This window comes from Salmo salar, chromosome 02 (genome assembly GCF_965601325.2).
Source record: "Salmo salar chromosome 02, fSalSal1, whole genome shotgun sequence".
NCBI classification, from domain to species: Eukaryota; Metazoa; Chordata; class Actinopteri; order Salmoniformes; family Salmonidae; genus Salmo; species Salmo salar.
The window spans coordinates 8837291-8857500 of NC_138292.1; the positions used below are offsets into that span (position 1 = coordinate 8837291).

The 20210-nt window shown below is 52.5% G+C and overlaps 1 protein-coding gene across 1 annotated transcript in view; it reads left to right on the top strand.

Moving 5' to 3' along the window:
• Positions 1 to 20210, top strand: part of LOC106596042 (kinesin-like protein KIF13A) — a 294942-nt gene that overhangs the window by 238189 nt on the left and 36543 nt on the right. The window contains exons 25-27 of the mRNA XM_082959594.1: positions 237 to 383; positions 5350 to 5385; positions 17035 to 17134. Of these exons, the coding sequence (XP_082815720.1) occupies positions 237 to 383; positions 5350 to 5385; positions 17035 to 17134 (283 nt within the window). The remainder of the gene's footprint in view (positions 1 to 236; positions 384 to 5349; positions 5386 to 17034; positions 17135 to 20210) is intronic.

A 20210-nucleotide genomic window follows, 5' to 3' on the forward strand; every position in this document is an offset into this window, starting at 1 on the left:
CATAAAGTATAGTTTGTCAGATGTTTTCAGCCCTTGAAAGTAGAGTGATGTGGAGATGAAGCCAGGTCCCATGACATGGGTTGTGTAGATCCAGTAAATGCCTCATTGACTCAATCCCCAAATGAAGGGAAAAGATGAGCGTCGTCTAATTTCCTGCTTTTCTTCTGTGTTTCTCTTCATTGTAATTGGCCGTCTGTATGTTAAGCAGGTTATATGGATGGTGTGTGTGTTCTCAGGGTCACTCGCGCAGGCTGCAGGTGTGTGTGAAGCAGGTGCAGGACTCTGGGACTCTGCCTCTGCTGGTGGAGGCTGTTCTGTCTGTCTCTATCGGCTGTGTGTCAGCACGCTCCACCAAGCTACAGAGACCCCTGGACAGCTACCAGGTCAGTGGCACACACACACTACTACACAGTTACATGTACACACACACACACACCACTACACAATCACACACAGCATATTTCTATAATAAGAGTTTGTAAGAGATGTGTCAGTGTGGCAATGTTGTATATCAGATTTGCTTCCTCTTTATAATATACAACTATGGTGTTATATGTGCTGTATATGGTGGTGGAGGTGATGGTGGTGGTGGAGGTGATGGTGGTGATGGTGGAGGTGATGGCGGTGATGGAGGTGGTGGTGGTGATGATGATGGTGGTTGTGGTGATGATGATGATGTTGGTGATGATGGTGGTGATGGTGATGGTGGTTGTGGTGGTGGTGGTGATGATGATGGTGGTGATGGTGGTTGTGGTGGTGATGATGATGATGATGGTGGATGTTAGATGGTGGTGGTGGTTAGACGGTGGTGGATGGTGGTGGTGGTGGTGGTGGTGGTGGTGATGGTGGTGATGATGGTGGTGGTGGTGGTGGTGATGGTGGTGGATGGTGGTGGAGGTGGTGGTGATGGTGGTGGTTAGACGGTGGTGGTGGTTAGACGGTGGTGGTGGTGGTGATGGTGGTTAGACGGTGGTGGTGGTTAGACGGTGGTGGTAGGATGGTGGTTAGACGGTGGTGGTGGTGGTTAGACGGTGATGGTGGTTAGACGGTGGTGGTGGTTAGACGGTGGTGGTGGTTAGACGGTGGTGGTGGTGATGGTGGTGGTTAGACGGTGGTGGTGGTGGTTAGACGGTGGTGGTGGTTAGACGGTGGTGGTGGTGATGGTGGTTAGACGGTGGTGGTGGTGGTGGTGGTGGTGGTTAGACGGTGGTGGTGGTTAGACGGTGGTGGTGGTTAGACGGTGGTGGTGGTTAGACGGTGGTGGTGGTGATGGTGGTTAGACGGTGGTGGTGGTGGTTAAGTGATGGTGGTGATGGTGGTTAGACGGTGGTGGTGGTGATGGTGGTGGTTAGACGGTGGTGGTGGTGGTGATGGTGGTTAGACGGTGGTGGTGGTGGTTAGACGGTGGTGGTGGTGGAGGTGGTGATGGTGGTTAGACGGTGGTGGTGGTTAGACGGTGGTGGTGTGGTTAGACGGTGGTGGTGGTGGGATGGTGGTTAGACGGGGTGATGGTGGTGGTTAGACGGTGGTGGTGGTGGTGGTGGTGGTGGTGGTTAGACGGTGGTGGTGGAGGTGATGGTGGTTAGACGGTGGTGGTGGTGGTGGTGGTGGTTAGACGGTGGATGGTGGTGGTGGAGGTGATGGTGGTTAGACGGTGGTGGTGGTTAGACGGTGGTGGTGGTGATGATGATGGTGGTGGTGGTGATGAGATGATGTTGGTGATGATGGTGGTGGTGGTTAGACGGTGGTTGTGGTGGTGGTGGTGATGATGATGGTGGTGAGGTGGTTGTACGGTGGTGGTGATGATGATGGTGGTTAGACGGTGGTGGTGGTTAGACGGTGGTGGTGGTGGTGGTGGTGGTGGTGGTGGTGATGGTGGTGGTTAGACGGTGGTGGTGGTTAGACGGTGGTGGTGATGGTGGTGGTGGTGGTGACGGTGGTGGTGGTGATGGTGGTTAGACGGTGGTGGTGGTGGTTAGACGGTGATGGTGGTTAGACGGTGGTGGTGGTGGTGGTGATGGTGGTTAGACGGTGGTGGTGGTGGTGATGGTGGTTAGACGTGGTGGTGGTGATGGTGGTTAGACGGTGGTGGTGGTGGTGATGGTGGTTAGACGTGGTGGTGGTGATGGTGGTTAGACGGTGGTGGTGGTGATGGTGGTTAGACGGTGGTGGTGGTGGTGGTGTGGTGGTTAGACGGTGGTGGTGGTGATGGTGGTTAGACGGTGGTGGTGGTGGTGATGGTGGTTAGACGGGGGTGGTGATGGTGGTTAGACGGTGGTGGTGGTGATGGTGGTTAGACGGTGGTGGTGGTGGTGGTGGTGGTGGTGGTGGTGATGGTGGTTAGACGGTGGTGGTGGTGAGTGGTGGTTAGACGGTGGTGGTGGTGGTTAGACGGTGGTTAGATGGTGGTGATGGTGGTGGTGGTGATGGTGGTTAGACGGTGGTGGTGGTGGTTAGAGTGGTGGTGGTGATGGTGGTTAGACGGGGGTGGTGGTGAGTGGTTAGACGGGGGTGGTGGTGGTGATGGTGAGTGGGGTAGACGGTGGTGGTGGTTAGATGGTGGTTGATGGTGGTGGTTAGACGGTGGTGATGATGGTGTTGATGGTGGTGGTTAGATGGTGGTGATGGTGGTGGTGTTGGTGGTGTGACTAGCTGTGGTGATTCTGGTTCTGGGCCTACTGACATGGCTAAATCATGGGCTGCTGTAAATCTAATGAATGTTGCAGAATGTATGGGTTCATATTACTGTAACACACAGACACACACACAGAGACACACACACACACACACACACAGAGACACACACACACAGAGACACACAGACACACACACAGAGACACACAGACACACACAGAGACACACACACACACACACAGAGACACACAGACACACACAGAGATACACAGAGACACACACACACACCAGGCCCTGGGATGAGACTGTAGCACTAGACTACAGTTCTACTGCCTAATGGTGGACTGGAGATATCTACTGTGTATCTGGACATGATGAAATCCTAGCAGTAATCAATCTCTGCATCCTGTAGTTTTCAGATGGAGGATCCTTAGGCTATCATGACAAAGCTGTCTGGTGTAGGGAAGGAAAGGTGCCAGTCATCAATTATTCCACTGGAGGGAGACATCTGTAGAATGATGGAACCATAGAAATATATTCATCTGCTGTGTAGAATGTAGAAAAGTCTACATATTTGTCTGTTGTGTATCAATCGAATCCACTGAGTGATCTGATTAGGCTATCCTCTAGTTGGACTACAATTTTTCACCTTAAATTGACTACAGCGTTTCCGCTGCAGTCATTTTAGCTGTGGCGCTGCGCCACACCAAAATCGTTGCGGCCACACCCCCAAAAAATATGTAACATAATATATAACAAATATTTCTGCCGAGGCGCACTTGAAGAGGCTAGAACATTCTACATTCACTTTTCCTCTTCAAGCAAAACAAGTCATGAATAGAATCTATATACAGTTGAGGTTGGAAGTTTACATACACTTAGGTTGGAGTCATTAAAACTCGATTTTCAACCACTCCACAAAGTTCTTGTTAACAAACTATATTTTTGACAAGTCGGTTAGGACATCTACTTTGTGCATGACACAAGTAATTTTTCCAACAATTGTTTACAGACTTATAATTCATTTATAATTCACTGTATCACAATTCCAGTGGGTCAGAAGTTTACATACACTAAGTTGACTGTGCCTTTAAAAACCTTGGAAAATTCCAGAAAATGATGTCATGGCTTTAGAAGCTTCTGATAGGCTAATTGACATCATTTGAGTCAATTGGAGGTGTACCTGTGGATGTATTTCAAGGCCTACCTTCAAATTCAGTGCCTCTTTGCTTGACATCATGGGAAAATCTAAAGAAATCAGCCAAGACCTCAGAAAAAATAATTGTAGACCTCAACCTTCCAAACGCCTGAAGGTACCACGTTCATCTGTACAAACAATAGTACGCAAGTGTAAAGACCATGGGACCACGCAGCCGTCATACCGCTCAGGAAGGAGACGCGTTCTGTCTCCTAGAGATGAATGTACTTTGGTGCGAAAAGTGCAAATCAATCCCAGAACAACAGCAAAGGACCTTGTGAAGATGCTGGAGGAAACAGGTACAAAAGTATCTATATCCACAGTTAAACGAGTCCTATATCGACATAACCTGAAAAGCCACTTAGCAAGGAAGAAGCCACTGCTCCAAAACCACCATAAAAAAGCCAGACTACGGTTTGCAACTGCACATGGGGACAAAGATCGTACTTTTTGGAGAAATGTCCTCTGGTCTGATGAAACAAAAGTAAAACTGTTTGGCCATAATGACCATCGTTATGTTTGGAGGAAAAAGGGGGAGGCTTGCAAGCCAAAGAACACCATCCCAACCGTGAAGCACAGGGTGGCAGCATCATGTTGTGGGGGTGCTTTGCTGCAGGAGGGACTGGTGTACTTCACAAAATAGATGGTTTTGTACCCTGAGTTTTTTTTATGGGTAAAGGTCCACCCTACCTCAAAATCATGTTTTGGGAGTGACTTTAAAAAAATATATGAGACAGATTACACTTTTAGAGTAGTGGCAACCAGGGAAAATGGTGACTTGAAGTGGTTTCTGTGAGAAGTACAGGCTGGGTGGCGGTTTACCCCACGTCACCCTAACAGGTAGGCCTACATTATATGGGACATCAAATGCATCAATAGGATGCTATCTAGTTAAAAGATCACATCTGAGATCTAGCTAATGATTAGACCAATAGGGTAAATGCAGATAGACAACCCCGTTGTTCAGCCTATTTATTTACAGCCACTAGGCTGCATCAGTTGGGCTACAGGGGATCATGCCTATTGTTAATAGCATGCCTGATCATATGGACCATGTATCGGCTGTATGCCTGCTCCAATATGTTATTGGGATTATTTCTGGAGATGGAAATGATATTTTACATGGTGTCAGCATCATTTTATGTCGATTCATTTTGGAGTACGATGTCCTTTTAAAAGTCACCAGAACTGAGCTTCTCAGTCATTCTACATACACATGATCTGGGAGGTCATTTTTATGTAGCAGGACCAAGAAGCAGCCTTTTACCCCCACTGCTACACACACTTCCAGAGGAAAAACAACAATGTGATTAGTCAGCCAGTGACATCTCCAGGCCACTGACACTTACCCAGAGTTGTAGTGGATTTACATTTGACATTTTGGTCATTTAGCAGACGCTCTTATCCAGAGCAACTTGCAGACAGTGGAGAGGTATGTAGGCTACTCCTGTCTGTCTGTCTGTCTGCCTGACTGACTGACTGAGTGTACTGTACTGTGCTGTATTCTGTCCTGCCAGAGGGAGGAAGAGGATGGAGATATGGATAGTTATCAGGTATACTGTAACTCCTCAGTCTGCTGCTACTGCTGCTGCTGCTGCTACTGCTGCTGCATGATGGATGGTGCTGCCTCCTACTACAGCGAGGGTAGCAACATTCCCACAACTTAAACTAAAATCCTAGGTTTTCCAGATGGAATAAACAGGAAATCCAGGCATCGTCCAACTGAATGTTCAACCCCTAACTACTGCCAATGATGATGACGAGGCATGATGGATGGAAACCAGCTTCTGGTCATGTGCTTGCAGACAGTAGAGACTAGAGGAGTAGGGGGTAGGAGACAGGAGACTAGAGGAGTAGGAGACAGGAGACAGGAGACTAGAGGAGTAGGAGACAGGAGACTAGAGGAGTAGGGGGAGGGGAGAGGGGCAGGAGACTAGAGGAGTAGGGGGTAGGAGACAGGAGACTAGAGGAGTAGGAGACAGGAGACTAGAGGGGTAGGAGACAGGAGACTAGAGGAGTAGGGGGTAGGAGACAGGAGACTAGAGGAGTAGGAGACAGGAGACTAGAGGAGTAGGGGGTAGGGGACAGGAGACAGGAGACTAGAGGAGTAGGGGGTAGGAGACAGGAGACTAGAGGAGTAGGAGACAGGAGACTAGAGGAGTAGGGGGTAGGGGACAGGAGACAGGAGACTAGAGGAGTAGGGGGTAGGAGACAGGAGACTAGAGGAGTAGGAGACAGGAGACTAGAGGAGTAGGGGGTAGGAGACAGGAGACTAGAGGAGTAGGGGGTAGGAGACAGGAGACTAGAGGAGTAGGAGACAGGAGACTAGAGGAGGTAGGGGACAGGAGACTAGAGGAGTAGGAGACAGGAGACTAGAGGAGTAGGGGGTAGGGGACAGGAGACTAGAGGAGTAGGAGACAGGAGACTAGAGGAGTAGGGGGTAGGAGACAGGAGACTAGAGGAGTAGGGGGTAGGAGACAGGAGACTAGAGGAGTAGGGGGTAGGAGACAGGAGACTAGAGGAGTAGGAGACAGGAGACTAGAGGAGTAGGGGGTAGGAGACAGGAGACTAGAGGAGTAGGGGGTAGGAGACAGGAGACTAGAGGAGTAGGGGGTAGGAGACAGGAGACGGGGTGGAGCAGGAGGCTAGGGGGTAGGAGACAGGAGACTAGAGGAGTAGGGGGTAGGAGACAGGAGACTAGAGGGGAGGGGTAGGAGCGGGGACGGGGGTAGGAGACAGGAGACTAGAGGAGTAGGGGGTAGGAGACAGGAGACTAGAGGAGTAGGGGGTAGGAGACAGGAGACTAGAGGAGTAGGGGGTAGGGGACAGGAGACTAGAGGAGTAGGGGGTAGGAGACTAGAGGAGTAGGAGACAGGAGACTAGAAGAGTAGGAGACAGGAGGCTAGAGGAGTAGGGGGTAGGAGACAGGAGACTAGAGGGGTAGGAGACAGGAGACTAGAGGGGTAGGAGACAAGAGACTAGAGGGGTAGGAGACAGGAGGCTAGAGGGGTAGGAGACAGGAGACTAGAGGGGTAGGAGACAAGAGACTAGAAGAGTAGGAGACAGGAGGCTAGAGGAGTAGGGGGTAGGAGACAAGAGACTAGAGGAGTAGGAGACAGGAGACTAGAGGAGTAGGGGATAGGAGACAGGAGACTAGAGGGGTAGGGGGTAGGAGACAGGAGACTAGAGGAGTAGGGGGTAGGAGACAGGAGACTAGAGGAGTAGGGGGTAGGAGACAGGAGACTAGAGGAGTAGGGGGTAGGAGACAGGAGACTAGAGGAGTAGGGGGTAGGAGACAGGAGACTAGAGTAGGAGACAGGAGACTAGAGGAGTAGGGGGTAGGAGACAGGAGACTAGAGGAGTAGGGGGTAGGAGACAGGAGACTAGAGGAGTAGGGGGTAGGAGACAGGAGACGGAGTAGGAGACAGGAGACTAGAGGAGTAGGGGGTAGGAGACAGGAGACTAGAGGAGTAGGGGGTAGGAGACAGGAGACTAGAGGAGTAGGGGGTAGGAGACAGGAGACTAGAGGAGTAGGGGGTAGGAGACAGGAGACTAGAGGAGTATGGGGTAGGAGACAGGAGACTAGAGGAGTAGGGGGTAGGAGACAGGAGACTAGGGGGTAGGAGACAGGAGACTAGAGGGGTAGGAGACAGGAGGCTAGAGGGGTAGGAGACAGGAGGCTAGAGGAGTAGGGGGTAGGAGACAGGAGACTAGAGGGGTAGGAGACAGGAGACTAGTAGGGGTAGGAGACAGGAGACTAGAGGGGTAGGAGACAGGAGACTAGAGGAGTAGGGGGTAGGAGACAGGAGACTAGAGGAGTAGGGGGTAGGAGACAGGAGACTAGAGGGGTAGGAGACAGGAGGCTAGAGTGGGTAGGAGACAGGAGACTAGAGGAGTAGGGGGTAGGAGACAGGAGACTAGAGGGAGTAGGGGGTAGGAGCAGGAGACTAGAGGGGTAGGAGACAGGAGGCTAGAGTGGTAGGGGGTAGGAGACAGGAGACTAGAGGGGTAGGAGACAGGAGGCTAGAGGGGTAGGAGACAGGAGACTAGAGGAGTAGGAGACAGGAGACTAGAGGGGTAGGGGGTAGGAGACTAGAGGGGTAGGAGACAGGAGACTAGAGGGGTAGGGGGTAGGAGACTAGAGGGGTAGGAGACAGGAGACTAGAGGAGTAGGAGACAGGAGACTAGAGGGGTAGGAGACAGGAGACTAGAGGGGTAGGAGACAGGAGACTAGAGGGGTAGGGGGCAGGAGACTAGAGGGGTAGGAGACAGGAGACTAGAGGAGTAGGGGGTAGGAGACAGGAGACTAGAGGGGTAGAGACAGGAGACTAGAGGGGTAAGGGACTAGAGGAGTAGGGGGTAGGAGACACGAGGCTAGAGGGGTAGGAGACAGGAGGCTAGAGGAGTAGGGGGTAGGAGACAGGAGACTGGAGAGGGGGTAGGAGACAGGAGGCTAGAGGGGTAGGAGACAGGAGACTAGAGGGGTAGGGGGTAGGAGACTAGAGGGGTAGGAGACAGGAGACTAGAGGAGTAGGAGACAGGAGGCTAGAGGGGTAGGAGACAGGGCAGAGGCGTAGGAGCGGGCTAGGGGGTAGGGGACAGGAGACTAGAGGGGTGGGACAGGAGACTAGAGGAGTAGGGGGTAGGAGACACGAGGCTAGAGGGGTGGGCAGGAGACGAGGGGAGGGACTAGAGGAGTAGGGGGTAGGAGACAGGAGACTAGAGGGGTAGGAGACAGGAGGCTAGAGGAGTAGGGGGTAGGAGACAGGAGACTAGAGGAGTAGGGGGTAGGAGACAGGAGACTAGAGGGGTAGGAGACAGGAGACTAGATGGGTAGGAGACAGGAGACTAGAGGGGTAGGAGACAGGAGACTAGAGGGGTAGGAGACAGGAGACTAGAGGAGTAGGGGGTAGGAGACAGGAGACTAGAGGAGTAGGGGTAGGAGACAGGAGACTAGAGGAGTAGGGGGTAGGAGACAGGAGACTAGAGGGGTAGGGGTGAGGAGACAGGAGACTAGAGGGGTAGGGGGTAGGAGACAGGAGACTAGAGGAGTAGGGGGTAGGAGACAGGAGACTAGAGGAGTAGGGGGTAGGAGACAGGAGACTAGAGGAGTAGGGGGTAGGAGACAGGAGACTAGAGGAGTAGGGGGTAGGAGACAGGAGACTAGAGGGGTAGGAGACAGGAGGCTAGAGGAGTAGGGGGTAGGAGACAGGAGACTAGAGGGGTAGGAGACAGGAGGCTAGAGGAGTAGGGGGTAGGAGACAGGAGACTAGAGGGGTAGGAGACAGGAGACTAGATGGGTAGGAGACAGGAGACTAGATGGGTAGGAGACAGGAGACTAGAGGGGTAGGAGACAGGAGACTAGAGGAGTATGGGGTAGGAGACAGGAGACTAGAGGGGTAGGAGACAGGAGACTAGATGGGTAGGAGACAGGAGACTAGAGGAGTAGGGGGTAGGAGACAGGAGACTAGAGGGGTATTAGACAGGAGGCTAGAGGAGTAGGGGGTAGGAGACAGGAGACTAGAGGAGTAGGGGGTAGGAGACAGGAGACTAGAGGGGTAGGAGACAGGAGACTAGAGGAGTAGGGGGTAGGAGACAGGAGACTAGAGGGGTAGGAGACAGGAGACTAGAGGAGTAGGGGGTAGGAGACAGGAGACTAGAGGGGTAGGAGACAGGAGACTAGAGGGGTAGGAGACAGGAGACTAGAGGGGTAGGAGACAGGAGACTAGAGGGTAGGGGGTAGGAGACAGGAGACTAGAGGGGTAGGAGACAGGAGACTAGAGGAGTAGGGGGTAGGAGACAGGAGACTAGAGGAGTAGGGGGTAGGAGACAGGAGACTAGAGGGGTAGGAGACAGGAGACTAGAGGAGTAGGGGGTAGGAGACAGGAGACTAGAGGAGTAGGGGGTAGGAGACAGGAGACTAGAGGGGTAGGAGACAGGAGACTAGAGGAGTAGGGGGTAGGAGACAGGAGACTAGAGGGGTAGGGGGTAGGAGACAGGAGACTAGAGGGGTAGGAGACAGGAGACTAGAGGGGTAGGAGACAGGAGACTAGAGGAGTAGGGGGTAGGAGACAGGACCTAGAGGGGTAGGAGACAGGAGACTAGAGGGGTAGGGGGAGGAGACAGGAGACTAGAGGGGTAGGAGACAGGAGACTAGAGGAGTAGGGGGTAGGAGACAGGAGGCTAGAGGAGTAGGGGTAGGAGACAGGAGACTAGAGGGGTAGGAGACAGGAGGCTAGAGGTGTAGGGGGAGGAGACAGGAGACTAGAGGGGTAGGGGGTAGGAGACAGGAGACTTGAGGGGTAGGAGACAGGAGACTAGAGGGGTAGGGGGTAGGAGACAGGAGACTAGAGGAGTAGGGGGTAGGAGACAGGAGCCTAGAGGAGTAGGGGGTAGGAGACAGGAGACTAGAGTAGGAGACAGGAGACTAGAGGAGTAGGGGGTAGGAGACAGGAGACTAGAGGAGTAGGGGGTAGGAGACAGGAGACTAGAGGAGTAGGGGGTAGGAGACAGGAGACTAGAGGAGTAGGGGGTAGGAGACAGGAGACTAGAGGGGTAGGGGGTAGGAGACAGGAGACTAGAGGGGTAGGAGACAGGAGACTAGAGGGGTAGGAGACAGGAGACTAGAGGAGTAGGGGGTAGGAGACAGGAGACTAGAGGGGTAGGAGACAGGAGACTAGAGGAGTAGGGGGTAGGAGACAGGAGACTAGAGGAGTAGGGGGTAGGAGACAGGAGACTAGAGGGGTAGGAGACAGGAGACTAGAGGAGTAGGGGGTAGGAGACGTAGGGGGTAGGAGACAGGAGACTAGAGGGGTAGGAGACAGGAGACTAGAGGAGTAGGGGGTAGGAGACAGGAGACTAGAGGGGTAGGAGACAGGAGACTAGAGGGGTAGGAGACAGGAGACTAGAGGGGTAGGAGACAGGAGACTAGAGGAGTAGGGGGTAGGAGACAGGAGACTAGAGGGGTAGGAGACAGGAGACTAGAGGGGTAGGAGACAGGAGACTAGAGGGGTAGGGGGTAGGAGACAGGACACTAGAGGGGTAGGAGACAGGAGGCTAGAGGAGTAGGGGGTAGGAGACAGGAGACTAGAGGAGTAGGGGGTAGGAGACAGGAGACTAGAGGGGTAGGAGACAGGAGACTAGAGGAGTAGGGGGTAGGAGACAGGAGACTAGAGGGGTAGGAGACAGGAGACTAGAGGGGTAGGAGACAGGAGACTAGAGGAGTAGGGGGTAGGAGACAGGAGACTAGAGGGGTAGGGCGGGCTGAGGGTAGGAGACAGGAGACTAGAGGAGTAGGGGGTAGGAGACAGGAGACTAGAGGAGTAGGGGGTAGGAGACAGGAGACTAGAGGAGTAGGGGGTAGGAGACAGGAGACTAGAGGAGTAGGGGGTAGGAGACAGGAGACTAGAGGGGTAGGAGACAGGACACTAGAGGGGTAGGAGACAGGAGGCTAGAGGAGTAGGGGGTAGGAGACAGGAGACTAGAGGGGTAGGAGACAGGAGGCTAGAGGGGTAGGAGACAGGAGACTAGAGGGGTAGGGGGTAGGAGACAGGAGACTAGAGGAGTAGGGGGTAGGAGACAGGAGACTAGAGGAGTAGGGGGTAGGAGACAGGAGACTAGAGGGGTAGGAGACAGGAGGCTAGAGGGGTAGGAGACAGGAGACTAGAGGAGTAGGGGGTAGGAGACAGGAGACTAGAGGGGTAGGAGACAGGAGGCTAGAGGAGTAGGGGGTAGGAGACAGGAGACTAGAGGGGTAGGAGACAGGAGGCTAGAGGGGTAGGAGACAGGAGACTAGAGGTGTAGGGGGTAGGAGACAGGAGACTAGAGGAGTAGGGGGTAGGAGACAGGAGACTAGAGGGGTAGGGGGTAGGAGACAGGAGACTAGAGGGGTAGGAGACAGGAGACTAGAGGAGTAGGGGGTAGGAGACAGGAGACTAGAGGAGTAGGGGGTAGGAGACAGGAGACTAGAGGGGTAGGAGACAGGAGGCTAGAGGGGTAGGGGGTAGGAGACAGGAGACTAGAGGAGTAGGGGGTAGGAGACAGGAGACTAGAGGAGTAGGAGACAGGAGACTAGAGGAGTAGGGGGTAGGAGACAGGAGACTAGAGGGTAGGGGTAGGAGACAGGAGACTAGAGGGGTAGGAGACAGGAGACTAGAGGAGTAGGGGGTAGGAGACAGGAGACTAGAGGAGTAGGGGGTAGGAGACAGGAGACTAGAGGAGTAGGAGACAGGAGACTAGAGGAGTAGGGGGTAGGAGACAGGAGACTAGAGGAGTAGGGGGTAGGAGACAGGAGTCTAGAGGGGTAGGAGACAGGAGGCTAGAGGGGTAGGAGACAGGAGACTAGAGGGGTAGGAGACAGGAGGCTAGAGGGGTAGGAGACAGGAGACTAGAGGGGTAGGAGACAGGAGACTAGTGGGGTAGGAGACAGGAGACTAGAGGAGTAGGGGGTAGGAGACAGGAGACTAGAGGGGTAGGAGACAGGAGGCTAGAGGGGTAGGAGGAGACAGGAGACTAGAGGGGTAGGAGACAGGAGACTAGAGGGGTAGGAGACAGGAGACTAGAGGGGTAGGAGACAGGAGACTAGAGGGGTAGGAGACAGGAGACTAGAGGGGTAGGAGACAGGAGACTAGAGGGGTAGGAGACAGGAGACTAGAGGAGTAGGGGGTAGGAGACAGGAGACTAGAGGGGTAGGAGACAGGAGACTAGATGGGTAGGAGACAGGAGACTAGAGGAGTAGGGGGTAGGAGACAGGAGACTAGAGGAGTAGGGGGTAGGAGACAGGAGACTAGAGGAGTAGGGGGTAGGAGACAGGAGACTAGAGGAGTAGGGGGTAGGAGACAGGAGACTAGAGGGGTAGGAGACAGGAGACTAGATGGGTAGGAGACAGGAGACTAGAGGGGTAGGAGACAGGAGACTAGAGGGGTAGGAGACAGGAGACTAGAGGAGTAGGGGGTAGGAGACAGGAGACTAGAGGAGTAGGGGTAGGAGACAGGAGACTAGAGGAGTAGGGGGTAGGAGACAGGAGACTAGAGGAGTAGGGGGTAGGAGACAGGAGACTAGAGGAGTAGGGGGTAGGAGACAGGAGACTAGAGGAGTAGGGGGGGGCTGAGGAGACAGGAGACTAGAGGAGTAGGGGGTAGGAGACAGGAGACTAGAGGAGTAGGGGGTAGGAGACAGGAGACTAGAGGAGTAGGGGGTAGGAGACAGGAGACTAGAGGGGTAGGAGACAGGAGGCTAGAGGAGTAGGGGGTAGGAGACAGGAGACTAGAGGGGTAGGAGACAGGAGACTAGAGGAGTAGGGGTAGGAGACAGGAGACTAGAGGGGTAGGAGACAGGAGACTAGAGGGGTAGGAGACAGGAGACTAGAGGGGTAGGAGACAGGAGACTAGATGGGTAGGAGACAGGAGACTAGAGGGGTAGGAGACAGGAGACTAGAGGGGTAGGAGACAGGAGACTAGAGGAGTAGGGGGTAGGAGACAGGAGACTAGAGGGGTAGGAGACAGGAGACTAGAGGAGTAGGGGGTAGGAGACAGGAGACTAGAGGGGTAGGAGACAGGAGACTAGAGGGGTAGGAGACAGGAGACTAGAGGGGTAGGAGACAGGAGACTAGAGGGGTAGGAGACAGGAGACTAGAGGGGTAGGAGACAGGAGACTAGAGGAGTAGGGGGTAGGAGACAGGAGACTAGAGGGGTAGGAGACAGGAGGCGGGTGGAGCAGGAGCTAGGGGGTAGGAGACAGGAGACTAGAGGAGTAGGGGGTAGGAGACAGGAGACTAGAGGGGTAGGAGACAGGAGACTAGAGGAGTAGGGGGTAGGAGACAGGAGACTAGAGGGGTAGGAGACAGGAGACTAGAGGGGTAGGAGACAGGAGACTAGAGGGGTAGGAGACAGGAGACTAGAGGAGTAGGGGGTAGGAGACAGGAGACTAGAGGAGTAGGGGGTAGGAGACAGGAGACTAGAGGGGTAGGAGACAGGAGACTAGAGGGGTAGGAGACAGGAGACTAGAGGGGTAGGAGACAGGAGACTAGAGGGGTAGGAGACAGGAGACTAGAGGGGTAGGAGACAGGAGACTAGAGGAGTAGGGGGTAGGAGACAGGAGACTAGAGGAGTAGGGGGTAGGAGACAGGAGACTAGAGGAGTAGGGGGTAGGAGACAGGAGACTAGAGGGGTAGGAGACAGGAGACTAGAGGAGTAGGGGGTAGGAGACAGGAGACTAGAGGGGTAGGAGACAGGAGACTAGAGGAGTAGGGGGTAGGAGACAGGAGACTAGAGGAGTAGGGGGTAGGAGACAGGAGACTAGAGGAGTAGGGGGTAGGAGACAGGAGACTAGAGGGGTAGGAGACAGGAGACTAGAGGGGTAGGAGACAGGAGACTAGATGGGTAGGAGACAGGAGACTAGAGGAGTAGGGGGTAGGAGACAGGAGGCTAGAGGAGTAGGGGGTAGGAGACAGGAGACTAGAGGAGTAGGGGGTAGGAGACAGGAGACTAGAGGGGTAGGAGACAGGAGACTAGAGGAGTAGGAGACAGGAGACTAGAGGAGTAGGGGGTAGGAGACAGGAGACTAGAGGAGTAGGGGGTAGGAGACAGGAGACTAGAGGAGTAGGGGGTAGGAGACAGGAGACTAGAGGAGTAGGGGGTAGGAGACAGGAGACTAGAGAAGTAGGAGACAGGAGACTAGAGGGGTAGGAGACAGGAGACTAGAGGGGTAGGAGACAGGAGACTAGAGGGGTAGGAGACAGGAGACTAGAGGGGTAGGAGACAGGAGACTAGAGGAGTAGGGGGTAGGAGACAGGAGACTGGAGAGGGGGTATTAGACAGGAGGCTAGAGGAGTAGGGGGTAGGAGACAGGAGACTAGAGGAGTAGGGGGTAGGAGACAGGAGACTAGAGGGGTAGGAGACAGGAGACTAGTGGGGTAGGAGACAGGAGACTAGTGGGGTAGGAGACAGGAGACTAGAGGGGTAGGAGACAGGAGACTAGAGGGGTAGGAGACAGGAGGCTAGAGGAGTAGGGGGTAGGAGACAGTAGGCTAGAGGGGTAGGAGACAGGAGACTAGAGGAGTAGGGGGTAGGAGACAGGAGACTAGAGGGGTAGGAGACAGGAGGCTAGAGGAGTAGGGGGTAGGAGACAGGAGACTAGAGGGGTAGGAGACAGGAGACTAGAGGAGTAGGGGGTAGGAGACTAGAGGAGTAGGGGGTAGGAGCAGGAGACTAGAGGAGTAGGGGGTAGGAGACAGGAGACTAGAGGAGTAGGGGGTAGGAGACAGGAGACTAGAGGAGTAGGGGGTAGGAGACAGGAGACTAGAGGAGTAGGAGACAGGAGACTAGAGGGGTAGGAGACAGGAGACTAGAGGGGTAGGAGACAGGAGACTAGAGGGGTAGGAGAGAGGAGACTAGAGAAGTAGGAGACAGGAGACTAGAGGAGTAGGGGGTAGGAGACAGGAGACTAGAGAAGTAGGGGGTAGGAGACAGGAGACTAGAGGGGTAGAGGAGACAGGAGGCTAGAGGAGTAGGGGGTAGGAGACTAGAGGGGTAGGAGACAGGAGGCTAGAGGGGTAGGAGACAGGAGACTAGAGGGGTAGGAGACAGGAGGCTAGAGGGGTAGGAGACAGGAGGCTAGAGGGGTAGGAGACAGGAGACTAGAGGAGTAGGGGGTAGGAGACAGGAGACTAGAGGGGTAGGAGACAGGAGGCTAGAGGGGTAGGGGGTAGGAGACAGGAGACTAGAGGGGTAGGAGACAGGAGACTAGAGGAGTAGGGGGTAGGAGACAGGAGACTGGGAGTGGGGGTAGGAGACAGGAGACTAGAGGGGTAGGAGACAGGAGGCTAGAGGGGTAGGGGGTAGGAGACAGGAGACTAGAGGGGTAGGAGACAGGAGACTAGAGGAGTAGGGGGTAGGAGACAGGAGACTAGAGGGGTAGGAGACAGGAGACTAGAGGGGTAGGGGGTAGGAGACAGGAGACTAGTGGGGTAGGAGACAGGAGACTAGAGGGGTAGGAGACAGGAGACTAGAGGAGTAGGGGGTAGGAGACAGGAGACTAGAGGGGTAGGAGACAGGAGACTGAGGGTAGGGGGTAGGAGACAGGAGACTAGAGGGGTAGGAGACAGGAGACTAGAGGGAGTAGGAGACAGGAGACTAGAGGGGGAGGAGACAGGAGGCTGGAGGAGTAGGGGGTAGGAGACAGGAGACTAGAGGGGTAGGAGACAGGAGACTAGAGGGGTAGGGGGTAGGAGACAGGAGACTAGAGGGGTAGGAGACAGGAGACTAGAGGAGTAGGGGGTAGGAGACAGGAGACTAGAGGGGTAGGAGACAGGAGGCTGGAGGAGTAGGGGGTAGGAGACAGGAGACTAGAGGGGTAGGAGACAGGAGGCTGGAGGAGTAGGGGGTAGTTTTCCCTAGTCAGGTCTAGTGGTCAGGACAAACTCCTGGTCCTAGGTCCGGCCTCACAGAGTGGAACATGATTGGATAATGTTGTGCACTTTTTGAGGAGAACTCTTTCCTCCAAGCACAATGTTGGACACGGATGGCACTGGTCCAACTAAATAATGTCACCCAAACAAAGAAAATGATTTGAGAATGTTTTTAAGGCATCACCCCAGCCCAGATAGATCCCTCATATTCTGGGTTTCTTTCCTCCCACTCCAGTGCCCTGGTGTCTGTCTGTCTGTGTTCTAGTCTGTCTCTCGGTCCTACTACCCCTCAGGTTAAAACAACACACTAACTTCCTTCCTGTCTGCTTCTCAACCCGCCACTCAAGAGCTGCTGCAGGAGACTTGTTGTACCACAATCACATAACCAACGCATTGCTGCATCCATGCATGACTCATTTTGCATGACAGGGGAGTTGAGCTCAGGAATGGGGGTGGAGTGTGCATGTGTGTGGTTGTTATGGTGCTGGGTGGGTAGTTTGATGATGGTGATGTCATCTTTTAATCAGCCAACAGTACATTAAAGGTTCTGAGCCTGGGAGACATTCCATTTCCTGATAGAGTTTGGGACTTTTTTTCAATAGACTTTGAGAAAGAGGGTTCATTTTGACCAGGCTCCTAGGGCCTCCCACTGTGTCTTCTCACGGAGGTGATGTGGGGTCTACTGGGGGAAGGTCCTGTAATGATACAGACCACTGAACCAGACCCTGGTAATGCTTTGGAACTGATACTGGACAGAGTCCTGCTGACACTGATGCTGTCTTCTGTTGGCCTGCAGGAGGAGGACCTGAACTGTGTGAGGGACCGCTGGTCTGAGGCCCTCATCAAACGACGAGAGTACCTGGACGAGCAGATCAACAAGATCATCAACAAACAGGGTGGGTCCCAGGTCTGGACTATACAGCTCTACTCTGGACCTGTATCAGTCCTGTCTTTATTCAGCGTTCTGGACTATACAGCTCTACTCTGGACCTGTATCAGTCCTGTCTTTATTCAGCGTTCTGGACTATACAGCTCTACTCTGGACCTGTATCAGTCCTGTCTTTATTCAGCTTATTCAGCGTTCTGGACTATACAGCTCTACTCTGGACCTGTATCAGTCCTGTCTTTATTCAGCGTTCTGGACTATACAGCTCTACTCTGGACCTGTATCAGTCCTGTCTTTATTCAGCGTTCTGGACTATACAGCTCTACTCTGGACCTGTATCAGTCCTGTCTTTATTCAGCGTTCTGGACTATACAGCTCTACTCTGGACCTGTATCAGTCCTGTCTTTATTCAGCGTTCTGGACTATACAGCTCTACTCTGGACCTGTATCAGTCCTGTCTTTATTCAGCGTTCTGGACTATACAGCTCTACTCTGGACCTGTATCAGTCCTGTCTTTATTCAGCGTTCTGGACTATACAGCTCTACTCTGGACCTGTATCAGTCCTGTCTTTATTCAGCGTTCTGGACTATACAGCTCTACTCTGGACCTGTATCAGTCCTGTCTTTATTCAGCGTTCTGGACTATACAGCTCTACTCTGGACCTGTATCAGTCCTGTCTTTCATTCAGCGTTCTGGACTATACAGCTCTACTCTGGACCTGTATCAGTCCTGTCTTTATTCAGCTTATTCAGCGTTCTGGACTATACAGCTCTACTCTGGACCTGTATCAGTCCTGTCTTTATTCAGCGTTCTGGACTATACAGCTCTACTCTGGACCTGTATCAGTCCTGTCTTTATTCAGCGTTCTGGACTATACAGCTCTACTCTGGACCTGTATCAGTCCTGTCTTTATTCAGCGTTCTGGACTATACAGCTCTACTCTGGACCTGTATCAGTCCTGTCTTTATTCAGCGTTCTGGACTATACAGCTCTACTCTGGACCTGTATCAGTCCTGTCTTTATTCAGCTTATTCAGCGTTCTGGACTATACAGCTCTACTCTGGACCTGTATCAGTCCTGTCTTTATTCAGCAGTTCTGGACTATACAGCTCTACTCTGGACCTGTATCAGTCCTGTCTTTATTCAGCGTTCTGGACTATACAGCTCTACTCTGGACCTGTATCAATCCTGTCTTTATTCAGCTTATTCAGCGTTCTGGACTATACAGCTCTACTCTGGACCTGTATCAGTCCTGTCTTTATTCAGACGTTCTGGACTATACAGCTCTACTCTGGACCTGTATCAGTCCTGTCTTTATTCAGCGTTCTGGACTATACAGCTCTACTCTGGACCTGTATCAGTCCTGTCTTTATTCAGCTTATTCAGCGTTCTGGACTATACAGCTCTACTCTGGACCTGTATCAGTCCTGTCTTTATTCAGCGTTCTGGACTATACAGCTCTACTCTGGACCTGTATCAGTCCTGTCTTTATTCAGCGTTCTGGACTATACAGCTCTACTCTGGACCTGTATCAGTCCTGTCTTTATTCAGCTTATTCAGAGTTCTGGACTATACAGCTCTACTCTGGACCTGTATCAGTCCTGTCTTTATTCAGAGTTCTGGACTATACAGCTCTACTCTGGACCTGTATCAGTCCTGTCTTTATTCAGCGTTCTGGACTATACAGCTCTACTCTGGACCTGTATCAGTCCTGTCTTTATTCAGCGTTCTGGACTATACAGCTCTACTCTGGACCTGTATCAGTCCTGTCTTTATTCAGCTTATTCAGAGTTCTGGACTATACAGCTCTACTCTGGACCTGTATCAGTCCTGTCTTTATTCAGCGTTCTGGACTATACAGCTCTACTCTGGACCTGTATCAGTCCTGTCTTTATTCAGCGTTCTGGACTATACAGCTCTACTCTGGACCTGTATCAGTCCTGTCTTTATTCAGCGTTCTGGACTATACAGCTCTACTCTGGACCTGTATCAGTCCTGTCTTTATTCAGCGTTCTGGACTATACAGCTCTACTCTGGACCTGTATCAGTCCTGTCTTTATTCAGCGTTCTGGACTATACAGCTCTACTCTGGACCTGTATCAGTCCTGTCTTTATTCAGCTTATTCAGCGTTCTGGACTATACAGCTCTACTCTGGACCTGTATCAGTCCTGTCTTTATTCAGCGTTCTGGACTATACAGCTCTACTCTGGACCTGTATCAGTCCTGTCTTTATTCAGCGTTCTGGACTATACAGCTCTACTCTGGACCTGTATCAGTCCTGTCTTTATTCAGCGTTCTGGACTATACAGCTCTACTCTGGACCTGTATCAGTCCTGTCTTTATTCAGCTTATTCAGAGTTCTGGACTATACAGCTCTACTCTGGACCTGTATCAGTCCTGTCTTTATTCAGCGTTCTGGACTATACAGCTCTACTCTGGACCTGTATCAGTCCTGTCTTTATTCAGCTTATTCAGCGTTCTGGACTATACAGCTCTACTCTGGACCTGTATCAGTCCTGTCTTTATTCAGCTTATTCAGCGTTCTGGACTATACAGCTCTACTCTGGACCTGTATCAGTCCTGTCTTTATTCAGGTTCTGGACTATACAGCTCTACTCTGGACCTGTATCAGTCCTGTCTTTATTCAGCGTTCTGGACTATACAGCTCTACTCTGGACCTGTATCAGTCCTGTCTTTATTCAGCTTATTCAGAGTTCTGGACTATACAGCTCTACTCTGGACCTGTATCAGTCCTGTCTTTATTCAGCAGTTCTGGACTATACAGCTCTACTCTGGACCTGTATCAGTCCTGTCTTTATTCAGCGTTCTGGACTATACAGCTCTACTCTGGACCTGTATCAGTCCTGTCTTTATTCAGCGTTCTGGACTATACAGCTCTACTCTGGACCTGTATCAGTCCTGTCTTTATTCAGCGTTCTGGACTATACAGCTCTACTCTGGACCTGTATCAGTCCTGTCTTTATTCAGCTTATTCAGCGTTCTGGACTATACAGCTCTACTCTGGACCTGTATCAGTCCTGTCTTTATTCAGCGTTCTGGACTATACAGCTCTACTCTGGACCT